Source organism: Megascapheus bottae, chromosome 1 (assembly GCF_031878675.1).
Source record: "Megascapheus bottae isolate mThoBot1 chromosome 1, mThoBot2.hap1, whole genome shotgun sequence".
Classification (NCBI taxonomy): domain Eukaryota; kingdom Metazoa; phylum Chordata; class Mammalia; order Rodentia; family Geomyidae; genus Megascapheus; species Megascapheus bottae.
The window spans coordinates 55,841,645-55,859,964 of record NC_143509.1 but is presented as its reverse complement, the minus strand read 5'-3'; the positions used below and the strand labels follow the sequence as shown (position 1 = coordinate 55,859,964).

General features: G+C 38.6%; 1 protein-coding gene across 19 annotated transcripts in view; it reads left to right on the top strand.

The window, feature by feature from the left end:
* Kalrn (kalirin RhoGEF kinase) overlaps positions 1 to 18,320 on the top strand; it is a 598,249-nt gene that overhangs the window by 296,590 nt on the left and 283,339 nt on the right. For all 19 annotated transcript variants that reach the window (XM_090345067.1, XM_090345058.1, XM_090345042.1 and 16 more), the window contains exon 10: positions 3,790 to 3,912. In XM_090345067.1, the coding sequence (XP_090201193.1) occupies positions 3,790 to 3,912 (123 nt within the window). The remainder of the gene's footprint in view (positions 1 to 3,789; positions 3,913 to 18,320) is intronic.

Sequence of the window (18,320 nt, the reverse complement as noted above, 5' to 3'; positions counted from 1 at the left end):
AGAACTGTCCTTCTAAAATGAACACTTTCAAAGAAGGGCCAGGTACCACCTCTGGTAGATGTGAGATATTGGTAATAGTGAGGGAGGCAGTAAGAGGAAGAAATCTCTTCTCATAAGTTACTGAGCCTTAGAGCTTTCTTGATCCACAATTAATTTTTAAACATTTTTAACATCCTCAATCCTTTTATTATCACATTGATGAGCAACCTGACAACCACCATCTTGGGTCACCTCCTTCTGGTAATTTATATGTTATTGTTAACAGGACCTATATGAGGATTTTGAGCAGAGGAGAGTTATGATCAAGTGAAATTAGCCAGTAGGTGATTGGGATGGAATTAGGAGGAACTGGCCACCATAGTCATATTGTATGGTCATAGAGCATGAACTAGTACAATGGAATAAGGATGGAGGTGAGAGCTTTTTTTTTTAATTACTAAAAAGTGCAGTCCTTCTTATAGAAAGAAAGGAGTGCCAAGAGTGATTATGGAACTGTTTCTCTTGTGGGCTTGGACGTTTTGGCATTAAAGTTAGTTGGATCAAATGGAGGGCTTGTCAAACACATACATCATCAAGCCCTCTTCCACAGTTTTTATTCAGAATCAAAGAGTGACTAGTTCCTATATATTAAAAAAAAATCAGGTGATTTTAGCCTCCCTAACATTCAGAACCTCTGACAAGCATTTCAGGCTTTACTGAGAACTATGGCAAGTCTATAACTTGACATCAAAAACCAATGGAAGAGATTCTCCCAGTGAGGGGTAAGGAACCCCAGCCTCACTTCTGTTGAAACCAAAATAGGTTGCGTAAAATGTTGGAGCTCAGGGAATGGGGGAAGCTGAGAGTTGGGGTCTTCTGGACTCTTTCTGGGCTCCTACCTACCTAATATCAGGACAAACGACTGTAGCTTTCAGGAGTGTATATACCTGCCAATGAATTTTAGTTCAGTCCTCTCAGGAAAAGTCGCAGCAAGACATTTACTTTCAACAAGAGGGTACAGAAAATGAGCTACTGGTAATTGGTCATTTCAAGTGACACCTGTGTACTCTCAAATCACAGCCTAGTGGGAGCTAGATGTTCCCCTAGCTGTTTTCCCTCAGAACCAGCACTCACTGTGCTGGTGAGTAGACAGGAACAATGATCTGATAGAGTTTTCTGAGTGTTCTTGCACTTTGTGTGTGCTTGAGCCTTTAATGACCAAATGTGTGACAGATGCCTAATGGCACATAAATGCTTCTTCATTTCTCTCAGAATGTTGGCTTTCTAAATGGGTGAGGTAGAGAGCTGGGGTGTTAGGAGATACACATTGAAAAAGAGGAGAGCTGGGGTGTTAGGAGATACACATCGAAAAGGAAGAGACCTCAATGTACTTAAAGCACCAGATGCCTTGCTATTTTGACCATGTATCAAAATATGCTGGAAGCTTAATAGCTCAGTTTGAACAAAGTTATTTATTAGAAAAAGCTGCAAAGTAATCAGGGTTGAGATTCTGGCCCCATTCTATTTACAGTGTCTACCTTTCCTTTTGTGATGTTTACCTTTTATCGCACAAGAAGTGCTAGGATCAGACATGTTGAATTCACTTACTCATTTATTGAGCAAGTGCTTTTTGAGAATACAACAGTGAACCAAATCCAAACAAAGCCCCTTACATGCTGAGGTAGAAATAAAACATCATCCAAACAAAGTATGGATACATAATTCACAACTCCTCTGCCCCGAGTGGAGTGCTGAATGAATATGTGATAGGGAGAGATTTAAGAAGAGGGCCTAGACCCATGGGACAGACTTAGGTCCTTAAAACCAGCCACAGTGGGTCTTATGAACTTTGAATGTCAGGTTAATAGTCTATTAAAACTTATATCATAATATAAGGATCTTGCAAGAATGCATGAGTTGGAGGCTAAGCCAGTGACTCACACCTGTAATGAGGTGGAAGTGAGAAGGATCATACATAGTTCAAGGCCAACCTTGACAAAAAGTCAGAGAGATTCCCATCTCACTCAACAAGCCTGGCATGGTGGTTCACTTCTATAGCCCCAACTACATGGGGAGGTATGAGTAGAAGAATTCTCAGTTCAAGGCAGTGTCACTGGAAATAGGTTTGCTGATTAGGTGTTGAGGTGATATAGAGGCAAGTGGTAAGATGACTTCTGGGGCCTGGGTTGAATAACTGGGTCACAAGTACAAAGCCACTAGAACAGAAGCATCTAAGTAAGGAGGGATAACACAGAAATAGCAGATTTCTCCTAAGAAAAATCTAGCATTTTTAAATTCTACCTTCATGTTTCCCCCTATATATGAGAGTTGTACCTCTAAAGTTAGAGAGTAGTCTCCAGTGATTGTTCTAAATCTGATCTGTCAGGCCATGCATTTAGTTTATGCATAATTTATATACTGAAAATAAATGCCTGTTATTATAGTTGGTTTCTATTAGGAAGAAAGAAAGAAAGAAAGAAAGAAAGAAAGAAAGAAAGAAAGAAAGAAAGAAAGAAAAAGAAAAGAAGCCAGGTGCCGTTGGTTCATGCCTCTAATCCTAGCAACTCAGGAGGCAGAGAACTGAGGATCACAGTTCAAAGCTAGCCCCAGCACAAATGTCCATGATACTCTTATCTCCAGTTAACCACCAGAAAACTCAAAGTGGCTCTGTGTCTCAAGTGATAGAGCACTAACCTTGAGTTGAAGAGCTCAGGGAAAATGCCCAGACCCAGAGTTCAAGCAAAAAAAAAAAAAGTAGAAACCAAATCAATTCTAAAAGTACAGTCTCTGTCCCATACTTTAACCCTAAAACTACTCACAAGGCTGAAGTCTGGGAATCATAGTTCAAAGACAGCCAGGGGAGTAAAATCCAAGATATTTTTATTTCCAGTTAGTTCCCAAAAGGCTATAGCTTAAGTGATAGAGTGTCAACATGGAGCTAAAAAGCTCAGACAAATAAAGAAATATCTGATTATACAAATATCTGTGTCCCACATGTGCTTATTTGTTGCCTTGGATTCTTCAGACAAAAACAAAAGGGCAAAGTCTCTAATGGTAGAAAAATGCTTAAATACTAACCAAAATCCATTATCATATATGATTATCATCCTATACCACCATGATTATCTTGGCCATTGCATATTTTTAATACAATCTTAATGATGGAAGTTAAATGGGAAGGAGATATAAGGTGGGCAGATATGCCCAGGATTTAGCTAAATCATCAATTCATCTTCTCTAGTGATGTTCAAATTCTAGGGCCTAGATCACCACATTTATCCATCTCACCAGAAAGAAATGTCAGGCACTGCTGGTATCTTCTCAGAAGCACATTTTCTTGCCATCCAGATTCACAAGGGAAGCTGGATTGACTCCTGGAGTGGAAAAATATGGCATCTGGGTCAAGAGCACTTGAATATGTGTTTATGTGCCAAGCAGTGAGGGTAGGGTAGAGGTAGTAAGCAGGTTAGTGCCTGATGTATTATGCAGCTTGATTAAAAATGCTAGATTAGCATGTGTGAGGACTTGGGTTCAATCCTAGGAACCTAGCAATAACAACAATCAACGAATTAAGACTTGAGACTGAACAAATAATTGGTAAATTTAGTTAATAACTGAAATTAGTAAAGGGTGAAATTCTTTCGTTTCCAATGTTGCTACTCACAGCCCTTGAATTTACAGTGCATTGAATATGTCCATGTAAAGTGCTGGTCTCTAATAAGGGAAGGGTCAGCAATTATATATGTTGTCACATGACCTTCTTTCTTCCGGGAAGTCATTGTTTCTATCTTCTCTTCCTTCTCTGCCCAGGTGTTGGATTGGATCGAAAACCATGGTGAGGCCTTCCTCAGCAAACACACTGGGGTGGGAAAGTCCCTGCATCGAGCCCGGGCTCTACAGAAGAGGCATGATGACTTTGAAGAGGTGGCTCAGGTGAGAAGCTACTTCTGTATGATGTTGTGGGGGAGAGGGGAGAGTGGAGATAGCCAAGTAAAGGAGACCAAGGCTGTGGCTTTTGTGTTTGAAAGGGACCCGTAGGATTGATGATCTGTGGCTGTCAGACTGCCTTCTTACTTGATGCAATGAAGTCTTGATCTTCTCTTGGATCCTACTAGATGAGTAGTAAATACTCTCATAACTTTGTGATCTTTAAAGAAAATCTTCCTAACTGGGCATGGTGGTATATATCTGTAATCCGAGTGCATGGGTGGCAGAGCAATAGGATTTTGGACAGTCTGGGCTACATAGTAAGACCCTGTCTCAACATCCGTCTGCCTGACTCTGCCAAAGGAAGGAGGAAAAGAACTGTTTTTATTAACATATGTAGATAATGCCTTGTCCACAAGGTGGTGCTGTTGGGAGGATGATAGAACCATCATCAATTCTAGGCTTTGCTTTATACTGTAGAGCTGATGAGTGGGAGCTGGAAAATCACCCCAGTTCCATTTGCAAAGCTGTGTCCCTTTTGAGAACCATGTGCCTATATAGCAGCATGCCTAAGAGTCACTTGTATAATTTTTAGTCTTCAGTTTGCACAGTATTCTACTCTTGAGTTGTACACATGATTCAAATGAGCTATGATTCAACTCTGAGTGTCTGTCAGGTAGTGACAGGAAGTTCTCTAATGTGGCCATGTCATCCACTCAGTGGCTGTGCTGAAATTTCCCAGTTCTTCCAGATTCTTTATACCCTAATTCCATGGTTTCTATGTTGAATTTTGGGTGCTGGGCATAAAATTCACTTCTGAGTGCCAGATTGCACGTAGAATGTTAGGAAAAGAGCAGGAACAGGGAGAATGGAGAGGGTGCTATACCATCTCTTTGATGCCTTTACAACTTTTTTTCTGGCTTCTCAAACAACTCCATGTAATCTGTACCTACCTGCCTCTGAGAGAAAAGAGTTCTAACTTCCAAATGGCCTCTACTTTTCTAAAATGTGTGTCCTCTGGAAGGAAACCCCTGTAAACAAAGAAGGGAGAACCTAAGCAAGTATCATTGCCTTCATGACCTGTGAGAGTCAGTAGAATTGAAGCTTGTGGTCTAGAAATTAGTCCTGTTCCAACGCTGAGGAAAGGGTCAGGATGCAGTGGAGCTTCCCAGCATCCTAGTCCACATGAAAAACACCAACTTGGACCACAAAAAGTTGTTAGTACTCTGCCTAAGACTTGCTTTCTTCCCTGGGACTTGATTATCAGGAGGTCAGAATAGAGTGACCACAGCAAGGAAGAGTTTTCCAGCCAGGAGTGTTTGGCCTAGTGGTAGAGTGTTTGCCTAGCATGCACAAACACCTGGGCTCGATTCCTCAGTACCACATACATAGAAAAAAATGCCAGAAGTGGTGCTGTTGCTCAAGTGGTAGATCTCTAGCCTTAAGAAAGAGCAAGGACAGTGCTCAGGCCCTGAGTTCAAAGCCAGGATTGGAAAAAAAAGTTTTTCCATCTGTTACTCACTTTTGCTCATAATGACCTGAGGGTCATTGGGAGGCTTTGACCTACACAAGAATTGGAAAATTCTTGGAGCAGTACCAGAGGAGTATGGCAAAAAGACAAACCATGAAAACCATTGTTCCTGGTTGTGTGGGATTTGCCATGAAGAATGTTACACATATTGTAGTATAGGAAGCTGGAGTCCACATAGGACTGGTGCTCTAGAGGGCAGTGATTCCTTCTTTTTATTGTTGAGGTAATGTAAGAGAGTTTACAGTTAACATTTGTCAGGTAGTAGGTATATTACTGCTCACACAGTGATACCCCCTCTCATGTTTTTGTCCCCACTTCCCTTCCTCCACCCCCTCCCAATCATCTTGTTTCCCCCCCTTCCCTTTCCTATTTCAAATAAACAAATGTATATACAATATACCAGGTAACAAAGTCAGATACAGTAATAATATGGGATTAACCAAAGGGCAAAAAAAGAAGAGAAATAACATAGTACATTAAGAACAACAATCATACAAGATAAAGCTCATGTTTCCAAGAGTTCTTTCATTTAATCTCATCCTATATGACCTTATGTACCTAGGTTTTGACCTATTGTAATCCTCTGCTAGGAGAATCCTAGAAGTGTACTAATTATTACAAATGAGGGAAACCATTGAGCCTATGTTCCTTTGGGCCTGGCTTACTTCACTTAATATGATTTTTTTCCAAGTCTTCCAATTTCCTTACAAATGGGGCAATATCATTCTTTCTGATGGCAGCACAGAATTCCATTCTGTATAAGTGCCACCACTTCTTGATCTAGTTGTCTACTGTGGGGCATCTGGGTTGGTTACATCTCTTAGCTATAGTAAATAATGCTGCAATGAACATCATTGTGCTAGTGGATTTAGTATGTCCTTGTTTCTTGACATTTGGATAAATGCCAGGAGTGGAATTTCTGGGTCATAAGGGAGCTCTATGTTTCGTCTTTTGAGGAATCACCATACTGCTTTCCAGAGTGGTTGAATGAGTTTACCCTTCTACCAACAGTGTAGTATCGATCCTAGAGGGCCATGATTCTTTTAGCCATATCATCTGATGAGTCTTTAGCCTGAGGATGACTCCAAAAGATGGAATTCTGAGTAACCATTCCCTGTATTTAGATGCAAAACCAAAGCTTGATTCAGGGTAAAAAGAGAGCTATAACTTCTATTATAGCTTCTGGAAATTTGCTTTTCCATAGGAGAAAGCAGCCCTCAAGTAGAGGAAAGGGCCCTAGACAAATGTATGTCCCCCCTGGGATAGTAGAGATGATATGACTGGTCACTCTGAAGTAAAGACATTTAAGGCAACAATTAAAATGACATGAATGATGTCTATAAAAGAATTAATGTAGCAATCTATTATCCATCATTTAAATTTGAATTTTACACTTAAAATCTCTTGAATACTTTGTATATGTGTTAGTACTGGGGCTTGCACTCAGGGCCAGCCTAGGCTATTTCACTCAAGACTAGCACTCTGCCACTTGGACTATAGCCCTATGTCTGACTTTTTGGTGATTAATTTGAGATAAGAGTCTCATGGACCTTTCCTGCCCAGGAAGGTTTTGAGGCTTTGAGATATGAGGATCATATCTCAGTCTACTCTGCTGTTAGGATTACAGGTATAATGCATCATAACCTGACCTTTGAATACATCTTAAACAATTTTTAAATTTCATTGTACAGGGGATATACAAAGAGGTTACTGTTATATAAGTAAGGTAATGAATACATTTCTTGTTAGGGTTATCCCTCCCCTAATTTCTCCCACTTTCCCTCATCCCCCTTGACTCTCCTCTCCCTAAGTCATAAAGTTCATTTTCAAAATAGTGTCTTGTGAGTATTGCTGTATCATTGGTTCACCATTTATCCTTTTTCTCACCAATTTGTTATTCCCCTTCTCTTTTCAGATAAATATATATACAAGAACAGGGTACAAAATCAAAACCAGTGCAACAGAGGATAAAACCAAAGGGGAAAAAGAAAGAAAGAGAAAAAAACTAAACTTCACACAATTTATTAAAAAAAACCTCTTTTTTCCATTTCTTGGAGTTCAATTAGCATCATTTTATATGGTACATATGTACATAGTTATTGGGCTATTGTGGTCCTCTGCTGCTAGGACTATTCTAGACATATACCAATTATTAAAATGAGGGAAACGATGGAGCCTATGTTTCTTTTGGTCTGGCTTACTTAATATGCTTTAATAAAAGACCTCAAATAGCATAAATAATCCTTAGTAGGAAAAATAGTGACATAGGAATATCAGTACCAAACTTCACTGTTATAAAAACAGCTTGGTCCTGAGGACCAATGGAATAGAAATGATTCCACAAACCTATAGCCACCTAATATTTGATAAGAAAGCCAAAATCATCAGATGGAAGAAAGACAGCCTCTTCAACAAATAGTGCTCGCAGAATTGGCTATGCTCATATAGAAAACTGAAGTTATATCTCTGTATATTACCCTGTACCAGAATCAACTCCAAATGGATCAAAGACCTCGAGGTAAAAGCAGATACATGAAAGGATAGAGAATACTGTAGGGCTTCTTGGCACACGTAGAAATGTCCTAAATAAGATGCAGAAGCACAACAAATCAAAGAAAGGCTGGATAAATGGGGTTGCACTAAGCTGCAAAGCTTCTGCATGATGAAGGACATAGTTACCAAGATAAATAGAAAGTCCAAGGATTGGGAGAAGATCTTCACTATCTATACAACAGACAAGGGGTCATAGCAAAAATATACCTAAAGCCCCAAAAATCAACCCCCCCCAGTAACAAATCTTCAAAGAAACAATCACTTCATTAGTGGGCTAAAGAATTAAAGGGTCTTCTCTAGAAAGGAAATAAGAATCACCAATAGACACATGAAAGAAAATGTTCAACATCTCTGGCCATAAAAGAAATGCAAAACAAAACTGCATTCAGATTCCACCTCATCCCAGTTAGAATGGATATTGTCAAGAAAACAAATAATAACAGATGCTGGTGGGAAAGTGGCCAAAAGGGAATGCTACTACATTGTTGGTGGGAATGTAAACTTATTCAACCACTTTTGAAAGCTCCCCTATGATCCAGCAATCCCATTCCTGGGCATTTACCCAAGTGATCACAAACAAGGCCACACTAAACCTACCAGCACAGCTATATTCATTGCAGCATTAGATATGGAACCAATCCAGATGTCCCTCAGTAGGTGAATGGATCAAGAAAATGTGGTATATATACATAATGGAATTCTGTGCTTCCATCAGAAAGAATGACTCTCCACATTTGTAAGGAAATGGAAAAATATCACTAAGTTGAATGAATTCTTTTTTAAAATTTATTATCAGAGTGATGTATAGAGAGGTTACAGTTACATTCATTAGATAATGAGTGCATTATTTCTTCCTCCTTCTCCTATTCCTATTCATCTTCCTATTACAATTCCTCCTCCTCCTCCTCCTCCTCCTCTTCCTCCTCCTCCTCCTCCTCCTCCTCCTTCTTATCTTTCAGTCCTGGGACTTGAATTCAGAGCCTAGACAGTGTCCTTGGACACATTTTGCTCAAGACTTGCCTTCTGCCACTTGAACCACAGTGCCACTTCTGGCCTTTGTTCTATGTGTGTGGTACCAAGGAGCCAAACCCAGGGTTTTATGCATGCTAGGCAAGCACTGTACCACTAGGCTACACTCCCATCCCCAGTACATTAATTTTTGAACATTGTTACCCCTTCCCATGTTTTACTCCCACTTTTCCTCCCTCAACCCCACCCAAGTTGTAGAATTCATTTCCAATATTTTGTTTGTGAATATTGCCATTACACTGGTTCATCCTTTGTCCTTTGTCTTCTCATCTTGTTTTTCCCCATCCCTGATTCAAAGAAACAAATAAATGTATACATAATATACCAGTTATCAAAGTCAAATACAGCAACAACAGAGGATAAAACATAAGGGAAAGAAAAAGGGAAAATAGAAAAAGAAATAAAGAAATGACCTCACACAGTACCACAAGGATAAATCTCTTGTTTCCCTCTCCTGGAGTTCATTTCGCTTAGCCTCTTCCTATGTGACCATTTGCATGTAGCTTTTGAGCTATTGTGCTCCTTTGCTAGGAAAATAATAATCACATACTAATTATTACAAATGACAAAAACTATGGAGCATATGTTCCTTTGAGTCTAGCTTACTTCACTTAATATGATTTTTTCCAATGTCATTCTTTCTAATGGCAGCATAGAATTCTATTGTGTATACATACCACATCTTGATCCAGTCATCTACTGAGGGGCATGTGAGTTGGTTCCATATTTTAGATATGGTGAATAATTCTGCAGTGAACATGGTTGTGCTGGTAGGTTTAGTATGGTCTTGTTTCTGGACACTTGGGTAAATGTCCAGAATTGGGATTGCTGGGTCATAGGGGAGATCTCTTTTGAGGAATCTCCACACTGCTTTCCAGAAAAAAATGCAAATCAAAACATCTTTGAGATTCTCACCCTAGTTAGAATGACCATAATCAAGAAATCTAATAACAACAGATGCTGGCGGGGATGTGGCCAGAAGGGATCACTACTTCACTGTTGGTGAGAATGCAAACTTGGCCAAATTCTTTAAAACATTTGTAGACAGTTTAGAAGTCCTTAGCTCATCCTGCAGATGGCACTATATGAATAGGTTGCCTGGAGGCTGAGCTGAAGGAAAAGATGTCAATAGTCCTAAGAGCCTTGCTGAGGAGACACCCAAGGTATAGATGGTGAGAGCCAGGGTCTAGGACCGGGATGCTTCATGGGTGTCTGTGTTTACTGACCTCTGTAGTCTAAGCTACTCAAGTGGAATATACTCAAGAAGTCTCCTCCTTTGAGGATAAATACTTGACTCAAGTTGCCAATAAACTTACCAAATAGCCAGGCAGCAGAATAAAGCAGCTTTAAAGAGGTGCTCTTATTTTTTAGTGTCATAGTAGATGTCTTTGGGAGAATAAACAAAATATAATATGTAGTTGCTGTCCATAGTAACATAGTTACCAGGGGAGAAATGTGTCTTTATCTGCCCAGGTGGTGGCATAGAATATAATATTGCTACATCATTCTGAGATATTTATTATTATTTGGTAGGAAAGTTCTCAAACACCTATGGCTTAAGAATCAGCTGTGTATGCTCTATTAGTCATCTATTTTATGGCCTCATTAAGGAAAACACCAGATTTTCTGTAAGCTAAATTAGTAAAATAATAGTAATAATAATAATAAATAATAACAAAAATCCACAACTCCAATATATATTACCTAAAATCTCCAAGCATTAACGTTTTAACTAGCTACAGTTGTTTTATTTTTTTAATTTAATCTTATTGTCAACGTGATGTGCAGAGGGGTTACAGTTACATACATAAAGAAATGAATACATTTCTTGTCAAACATTGTTGCTACTTCCATCATTTTCCTGCCACTTTCCTTCCCCCAGACCTCTCCCTCCATTTGTAAAGTTTATTTCCTATTTCCAACATATTTTCTTGTGAGTATCATCCAAGCACTAAATTTAAGCAAATAAACATAATAAGTAGCATCCAGTTAGCATTTCTAAAAGAATAGACAATTTAAAGATATAAAGCAATACCAAAGACATAGGCACATTTGTTGAATTCATTCAAAAATCTCTAGTTGTGTCACAACATGACCCTTGTTTGTTTCTCAAACTTAAATAGAACACTAAAAAAATCATAGCTCATTCTTCATTTGGTACCAAATTAAAATAAAAGATTGAGGGAAGCACTGTTTCATATGTAACCAGTGATCCAACCAGAGTGCCAAAAGTAAGTAGAACAGGTCATTACATAGGAATGGAAGGCCTGTGCCCTGAAAGTTGGACAGAAGCTCTCATTAATTCCCATGTCCCGTCAAGCCTGTGTTGGATGCTATAGGAAATGAGAAAGATGCCTAGTTTCTGTCTTGAGGAAATCATAATCTAATGAAAAACATAACCAAATATTCCAAGAAGCTCCATACCAAAAGAGGAGAAATGATCTACATCCCTTGACAATTTTCAAGGAGAACTGTGAGTAAAAGCTAGGAAAACCAGTACTTCATCTGGTGAGTCAGTACTTATAGCTATAGCTACTAGGGTGGAGTGCAGTGATCTTTAGAGTAGCTTTACATCTTTTCTTCTTGCCCAAGATGATGACCATTTATAGCAGCCTCAAATCGAGGCAGAAGGGAAAGGTTCAAGAGCTTAAATAGATGCTTTTTCACATCCCAGCTTCTTAGCAAGAATGAAAGGTTTTTAGGCAGATGGAAAAAATGTGAAGAATGCCAGGAAAATGTAGAGACATTAATGTCATGAAGTGGGTAAGGGGAAGAATATGAACAGGCAGAGCTGAAGGGTAATCTTACCCTTTGGATCTTGCCTGGAACTTTTCCCATTGGGGTGGGTTCAAGACATCCCTTCCAGGGAACAACAGGGCAAAGTTGATGGCATGAGATGATGGGGGGGGGGGTGATCTTGAGGTTTTTGTTGGAAGAAGAAAGATGTTTCATAGCATTACTTTGTGTAGTTTCAATGTATAAAATTGGGAGGATATAGAAACTGATAGGTACTATAGAGAGAGGTTATCCAGCTCATACATTGTCCCCCTCTTTTCCTCCTTCCTACTTGAAACAAATGGAATATTCCAAAGATACTGACTACATTCCTAATATTTTTAAAGTTCTGAGTAACAAACTAAACTATTCAAAAGCACAGGTGGTGTTTTTGTGTCTCATTCCATGTAACACATTGAAGTTTGAAGAAAAAGTTGACTGCCTACATTAAAAAAAAGTTTTCTGGACGATTTTCTGCAGTGCCAGCATGGTACACTTCTGGCAGTGGGTAAAAGACATCTTACAAAGATTAGAAAGGATGCCTGTTGACAAAAAACATGTTGAATCTATATGGAAGAATTTAAATGAGTTATGAGCTAGACACAGGTGGCTCACTCCTATAATCCTAGCTACTCAGGAGGCTGAGATCTGAGATTCACGGTTCAAAGCCAGCCAGGCAAGAAAGTCTGTTAGACTCCTTTCTCCAATTAAATGCCAAAAATCTGAACTGGAACTGAAGCTCAAGTGGTAAGTGCTAGCCTTGAGCCAAAGAAGCTCAAAGACAGTGCCCAAGATCCAAGTTCAGGATTTACACACACACACACACACACACACACACACACACACACACACACACACGTGAGTTTTGAAAATGGAGGGGAAAAATATCCAGTAAAGCCAAAACTAACTATACAGCAGGCATCACACAGGTGTCATAATCAAAAGCACCCTGTGAAGAACACAGTAAATCTCCTTAGGTTCAATATTACAAACAAATGATGAGTTTACCCCAGTGACTTATGCTTGTAATAGTAGCTACTCAATAAGTAGAGATATCAGGATCAGGTTTGAAGCTAGCCAAAGCAGGAAAGTTTGTATACTCTTAACTACCAAAAAAAGAACCAGAAATGAAGATATGGCTCAAATGGTAGAGCATTGGCCTTGAGTAAAAAAAAAATTTAAAAAAATAAAAAAATAAGGGATACCTCCCACAACATTGGTTCAAGTCCTAGTATAAGCACAAAATACATAGATAAATAAATAAGATAATTACTAATTGCAAGCCATATTTTAAATTTTCTTTTTCTAAAAACCAACAAAAGATTGGTAATTGTCTTTTCAACATGTCTCTAGGACTTCAGGGAATTGAGCTCAAAACTAGAAAATGGCAATAGAAGAGGATCCTTTTTTTTTACAAACTCATTCTAATAGGGGTGAGGCTGTATTAGGAAGTTTCTCATCTTTATGAAATCTGAGGACAGTAAACAATTTGGAGAAATAAGGAAACAGAATGAACACAAAATGTAAATCATCATGCTATTGGAGTAGGCCTTAACCCATTCCATTAGATAAAGAAAATTGGAATGTTATTATATGATTTGAATTCTGACTCAACAGTAACTATAGAGATGATGCCAAGTGACATTTAAAAAAGAAGTCTGTTAGATTGTTGAAATCAGAAGATTCTACCTGGTAGAAAATGAGTAATTGTAGAAAAGTTCAAATAGTATAGGTTGTATCTTAATCCTTAAGAAACTTGATCTTTGGATGCAACCGTTTTGGGGCTTTAGTCTCAGAGAGAAATGTTAATGGCTGTTGAGTGATGGCATAAATTAAACCATAGTGTTTACACAAGAGAAATAAAAATTTATCTGTATCCTTACTGGATCACATATGAAATGTTGATTTTACTTAATGGTGGAAATTGTATTTCAGAAAGAATTGACAAAATATACTGCAATTATTGGAAGGCTGCTACAATTGTGACGCTGAAGTCTAAATACTTTCAGCTTTGATTAAATAATGTTTTATGGTGTGTTCAATGGTTGAAGGCTTCTTATGGAAAATTAAGAAAAGCATGATAAAGCCTGTTTTATCTAAATTCAGGTGTAATTTTAACTCACGGGGTTGCTTTTTTCAGGACTATTCAAAAGTACCATCAAATTTCTTCTGATATAGTGGATTTCTTGTCACTGGAAGTTTTCCAGTAGAGAAAATGGTAAAGATTAATCTTTCCCTTAAAAATACATAAAACAAAACTAGTTGAGTATCAGTGACTCACCTGTAATCTTCACTCAGGAGGCTGAGACAGATTCTTATCTCTAACCTAAAAAAAAAAAGGTACAAGATCTATAGCTCAAGTGGTAAATTACTGCCTTGAGCATATAAGCTAAGTTTCAGTACCTAGGCACTGAATTCAAGTCTCAATACTGGCACACAAAAAAAGTAAAATAAAAGTCACCAAGAACTCCTTCTATGAACCTCCTTCCCTTCAAAGCTAAAATTCTTGAGAGAAGAGTCTGTCATCTCTACTTCTTTACCTCTTAGGTTCCCTTTGACCTCTTTCATGGGTTTTTCTCTGCTCTGACCCACTGAAGTTAATTTTTCAAAAGTCTCTAACTGGCTATTTTTTGTTGATAAATCTACAGGACACTTTTCAAATCTCTGATAGTCTTTCTGAGGCTTTGCCTCAATCAACCACTATCTCCTTTTGAAGATCTCTTCTTACGGGCTTTCCATGATATGGGCATCTCCTGTTCTTTTTCCTTTTTGGCTTATCCTTCTCAGACTCTCTCTTTTCCACAGGATTTGTAACTCAAACCATCTTCTCACATTTTACACACACCTTCTGAAAACTTTACACTCTTCCTGGCCTCAATTTCTACCTATACTCTGGTGGCTCCCAACTCTGTGTTTCTTCTCCAATCTCATTCTGAGCTGCATGTGCATAAATGACCTGGCTTTCTGGACTCCTCCACTTTAATTTCTAAAAGTATTCTGAAACTCACCCTGTTCCAAATGTATTTTTTATCTCTATCTATACTTTCCAGGTATGAACTTACTCCTGTAATATCCAGGCCAGATGATACCAACTGTCCAGCTGCTCAAGTCAGAAACTGGGGAGTCATTCTTGGGTTCTTTTTCTCAGTCCTCACTGAGTCCATTGCAAAGGCTTATTGATTTTACCCTTTTCATTAGTCCCCTTCATTTTTTGCTAGTCCTGGTGCTTGAACTCAGAGCCTGGGCACTGTCCTAGGACACTTTTTGGTCAAGGCTAGAGCTCTGCCACTTGAGCCACAGCACCACTTCTGGCTTTTTCCGAGTATGTGATACTGGGGAATCGGCCTAGGGTTTTGTGCATGCTAGGTGAGCACTCTAACACTAGGCTATGCTCCTGGCCAGTCCCTTTCATTTTATCTGCATTGTACTGACTTAGATCAGTCTTTCTTCTTGCTTGGATTACTACAATTATCTTGTTTTCTCCGACTCCAGTCAGGATCTCTTTAAATCCCTCTGGCACTGACACATCTCATCATGCTGCTCCATTGTTGTGAAACTTATGGATAATTTCCCATCAGGATTAGGCACAAACTCTTAATATTATAAATCTATAAACTTTTAGGACCTGCCTCCTCTTTGTATGGTTTTGAATTTTTTGCCTTTCCATATTCCTTCTCTCCCACCCTGTGATCTTACTAGCTTGGAGTTTTCCTGAATAACCTAGGCTGTCAGACCTCAAAGCAGTCTCTTACATCCTTCTTACTTCTCTGACCACAGCCCTTATTTGATTTTGATGCTTACATCTTCAAGGAAATCTCCAGTGGCCTCCTTGGCTTACAGTAGGAGCTCCTTTCCTCAACATACATGTGCACTAATCATATCCCTATCCCTATCATGGTAATTATACAGTGGTCTAATAAAATTTTCCTGATTTTCTTCAGAGCAAGAATTCTGACCTATGTATGGGCTTTTTATCCTGGTTCTTCATTTAGCAGGGTGGTCAGGTGGTCTCCAAGGTTGATAAATGCAGCAAGTCCTTTATTCTGTCTCTTTGAAGAAAAAAAACTTGCTGTATAGCCATGGCTAAACTCAGACTCAAGATCCTTCTGCTTCAGACTTTTAAATGCTGAGATTTCAGGCATGAACCAGCAGAAGGGTCTTTTTTATGATGCAACATAGTTTATTGATTTAACATAGCTTAGCAGAGTTGACACTATATTCTAGTTCCTATCTTCTAGTCCTAACTTGCCTAATTCTAATCTGCCTGTTCACCACACCTGCTGGACTCACCTCTCCAACATCTTTAGTCCCGAAGTCGAACTCAGAAGGATCTTAAAGGCAACAACAAAATAAACAAAAATAGAAATACTGTATACTGGTTGTATATTCATTGTATTGATCTTGAGTCCATCTGGTTTTGATTTTTTGACTTACTATATCATGTTCACTGATTACTAATCTTCTCCCTTTTGATATGTCTCTAATAACAATAATGATAACACCATCTACAATTTTTTCTGTACATTAGGCAGTATAGAAATATTTTGTTATGCTTTCTCATTTAATCCTTACGACATCTTGTGGAGTAGGTATTTCTAGCTCACACTTACAAATAAGAAATGTGAAGCAAAGAAATTGAATAAAATAGCTGCAGGTAACATCTGGGAATCATGGTAGCCTTTCCTATGCTGTCCTCTAGCTTATCTGAAACCAACTATTTGAAACCAACTATTAGAGACAGATGGTTCTGCATTTTGCTGGCCTATTTAATTGAAATGCCAGTGTTTGTCTTCAGTCTTCATTCCCCTGGTCTAGAACACATTGGTGTGTCTAAGAGGCCTAATGCTTTTGTTCTTTCTATTTTGGATCATGTAAGTTTATGACAGAAAATTTATCAGAGTCTGGTGTCCTTTCTGAACTGATACTGGCATGTACCTTCACATGAGATTAAAACATCATATGGAAAGTGCTCAGTAGAGAATGTGGCTCATATATGATAACTCTTGTGACTCCTTAGTAGGGCTGGTTTATGGGGATGTAATATATCTTTTCCGTGGCATTTCAGGCTAAGCTATCAATTGCCATGATGGCATCTCTTAAGATGGAGCTTTCTGTGGTTATTTTGAAGGGAGTAGCCTATCCTTTAGTACAGCCAAGAATTGAGGAGACAAGACAGATATAAGTGTTGACAAGCAAAGATTAAGCATTATGAAAGGGGGAAATCACACAATTTGACCAGTCAGAACCAAAGAAAGGCCATAGAATGATGGCAAATGCTGCCAGATGGCAAGGGCTACTCAGTAGTTGGGTCTGCAGGAGCAAATAGTGCTCACAGATCTAAAGTAAAGACGGATAGTTCTCATTGGAAATGTTCTTAACAGAGCAAGGCTGAAGCCACTTGGTTGCAATCTCCTTATCTGGAGTCCAAGGTGAGGAAATAACTGGTTCTTACAAAAAGAACAAAACTGTAGGTGGCAAAATGGGCATCAAGAGACAATAGCAATATTCTGGCTGCTAATGGATCTAATATGGATAACCAGTCTGTGGATGCGATGTGTGATTTTTGTTTGATTTCTATAACTGGATTACAGCTGAGCTTGCCCTAGGGCACAAGAAACAAGGGAAGGAAAGAGAGTCTAGGAATTAAGGGAAAACTGACTATCCCTCCTAAAGGATTCTGTGACTCAAGAGAGTCATGTCTGTAACCACTAGATTTCATGATATGGCAATGTATTTGCTTTGTGTAGTAAGTAGCAATAATGAGATGGGAAGAATGAGAGGACTAGCACCAACTAGAAAGGAAAAGGAAACAGGAGAGGCATTTCCAGAAATAAACTTTCTGTCTGCTAGTATTAATCCAGGAGGCAAGCTATTCATTACAGGATCTTCCAATAATTAATTTGAACACTTGTCAATCCACCCAGATGAAAAGAAATAATTGCCTTTCTCTTTCTCATCCTTCCTTTATTTCTGTGAGCTAGGCCAGTAGGATAGTTCTCAGGAATATGCTCGTTGTATGGAAGTCAGAATTTGTCTAAGCTTAGACTAAGCGGGAGCCCTTGGTGAGCCTATATTCAGGAGAGATGTATGCATATTCTGCAATGTAGCTAATTGGACTGAAGAAAAAGTTTTGGAAAGCATTTTCAGATTTTAAACCTGGGTTGCAAAGACAAACACAAAAAAAAGAAAAACTGCCAATTATTGAAAACATACATTTGTGAAGTTCTCACTCAGTCCTTGAAACATCTATTTAGTTAGTTTCACTATTTTTTCCTCATTTGTTCAGATGATGGTTCAGGCCTAGAAAGGAAGAAACAACATTTGATGGCAGGCAGACAGAACCCAAACCCATGCATTAGCACATAGCCATTCAGAATAACAAAAATTGGGCTTATTCAACCCTTCTTTTTGATTATTTTTAAAGGAATTTAACACTATGTTATTTTTATTTTTAATTGCAAAGCTACACATTTTCAATATAGAAAATACAAACAAAAATAATCTACCCACTCAGTTGTCTGAGACT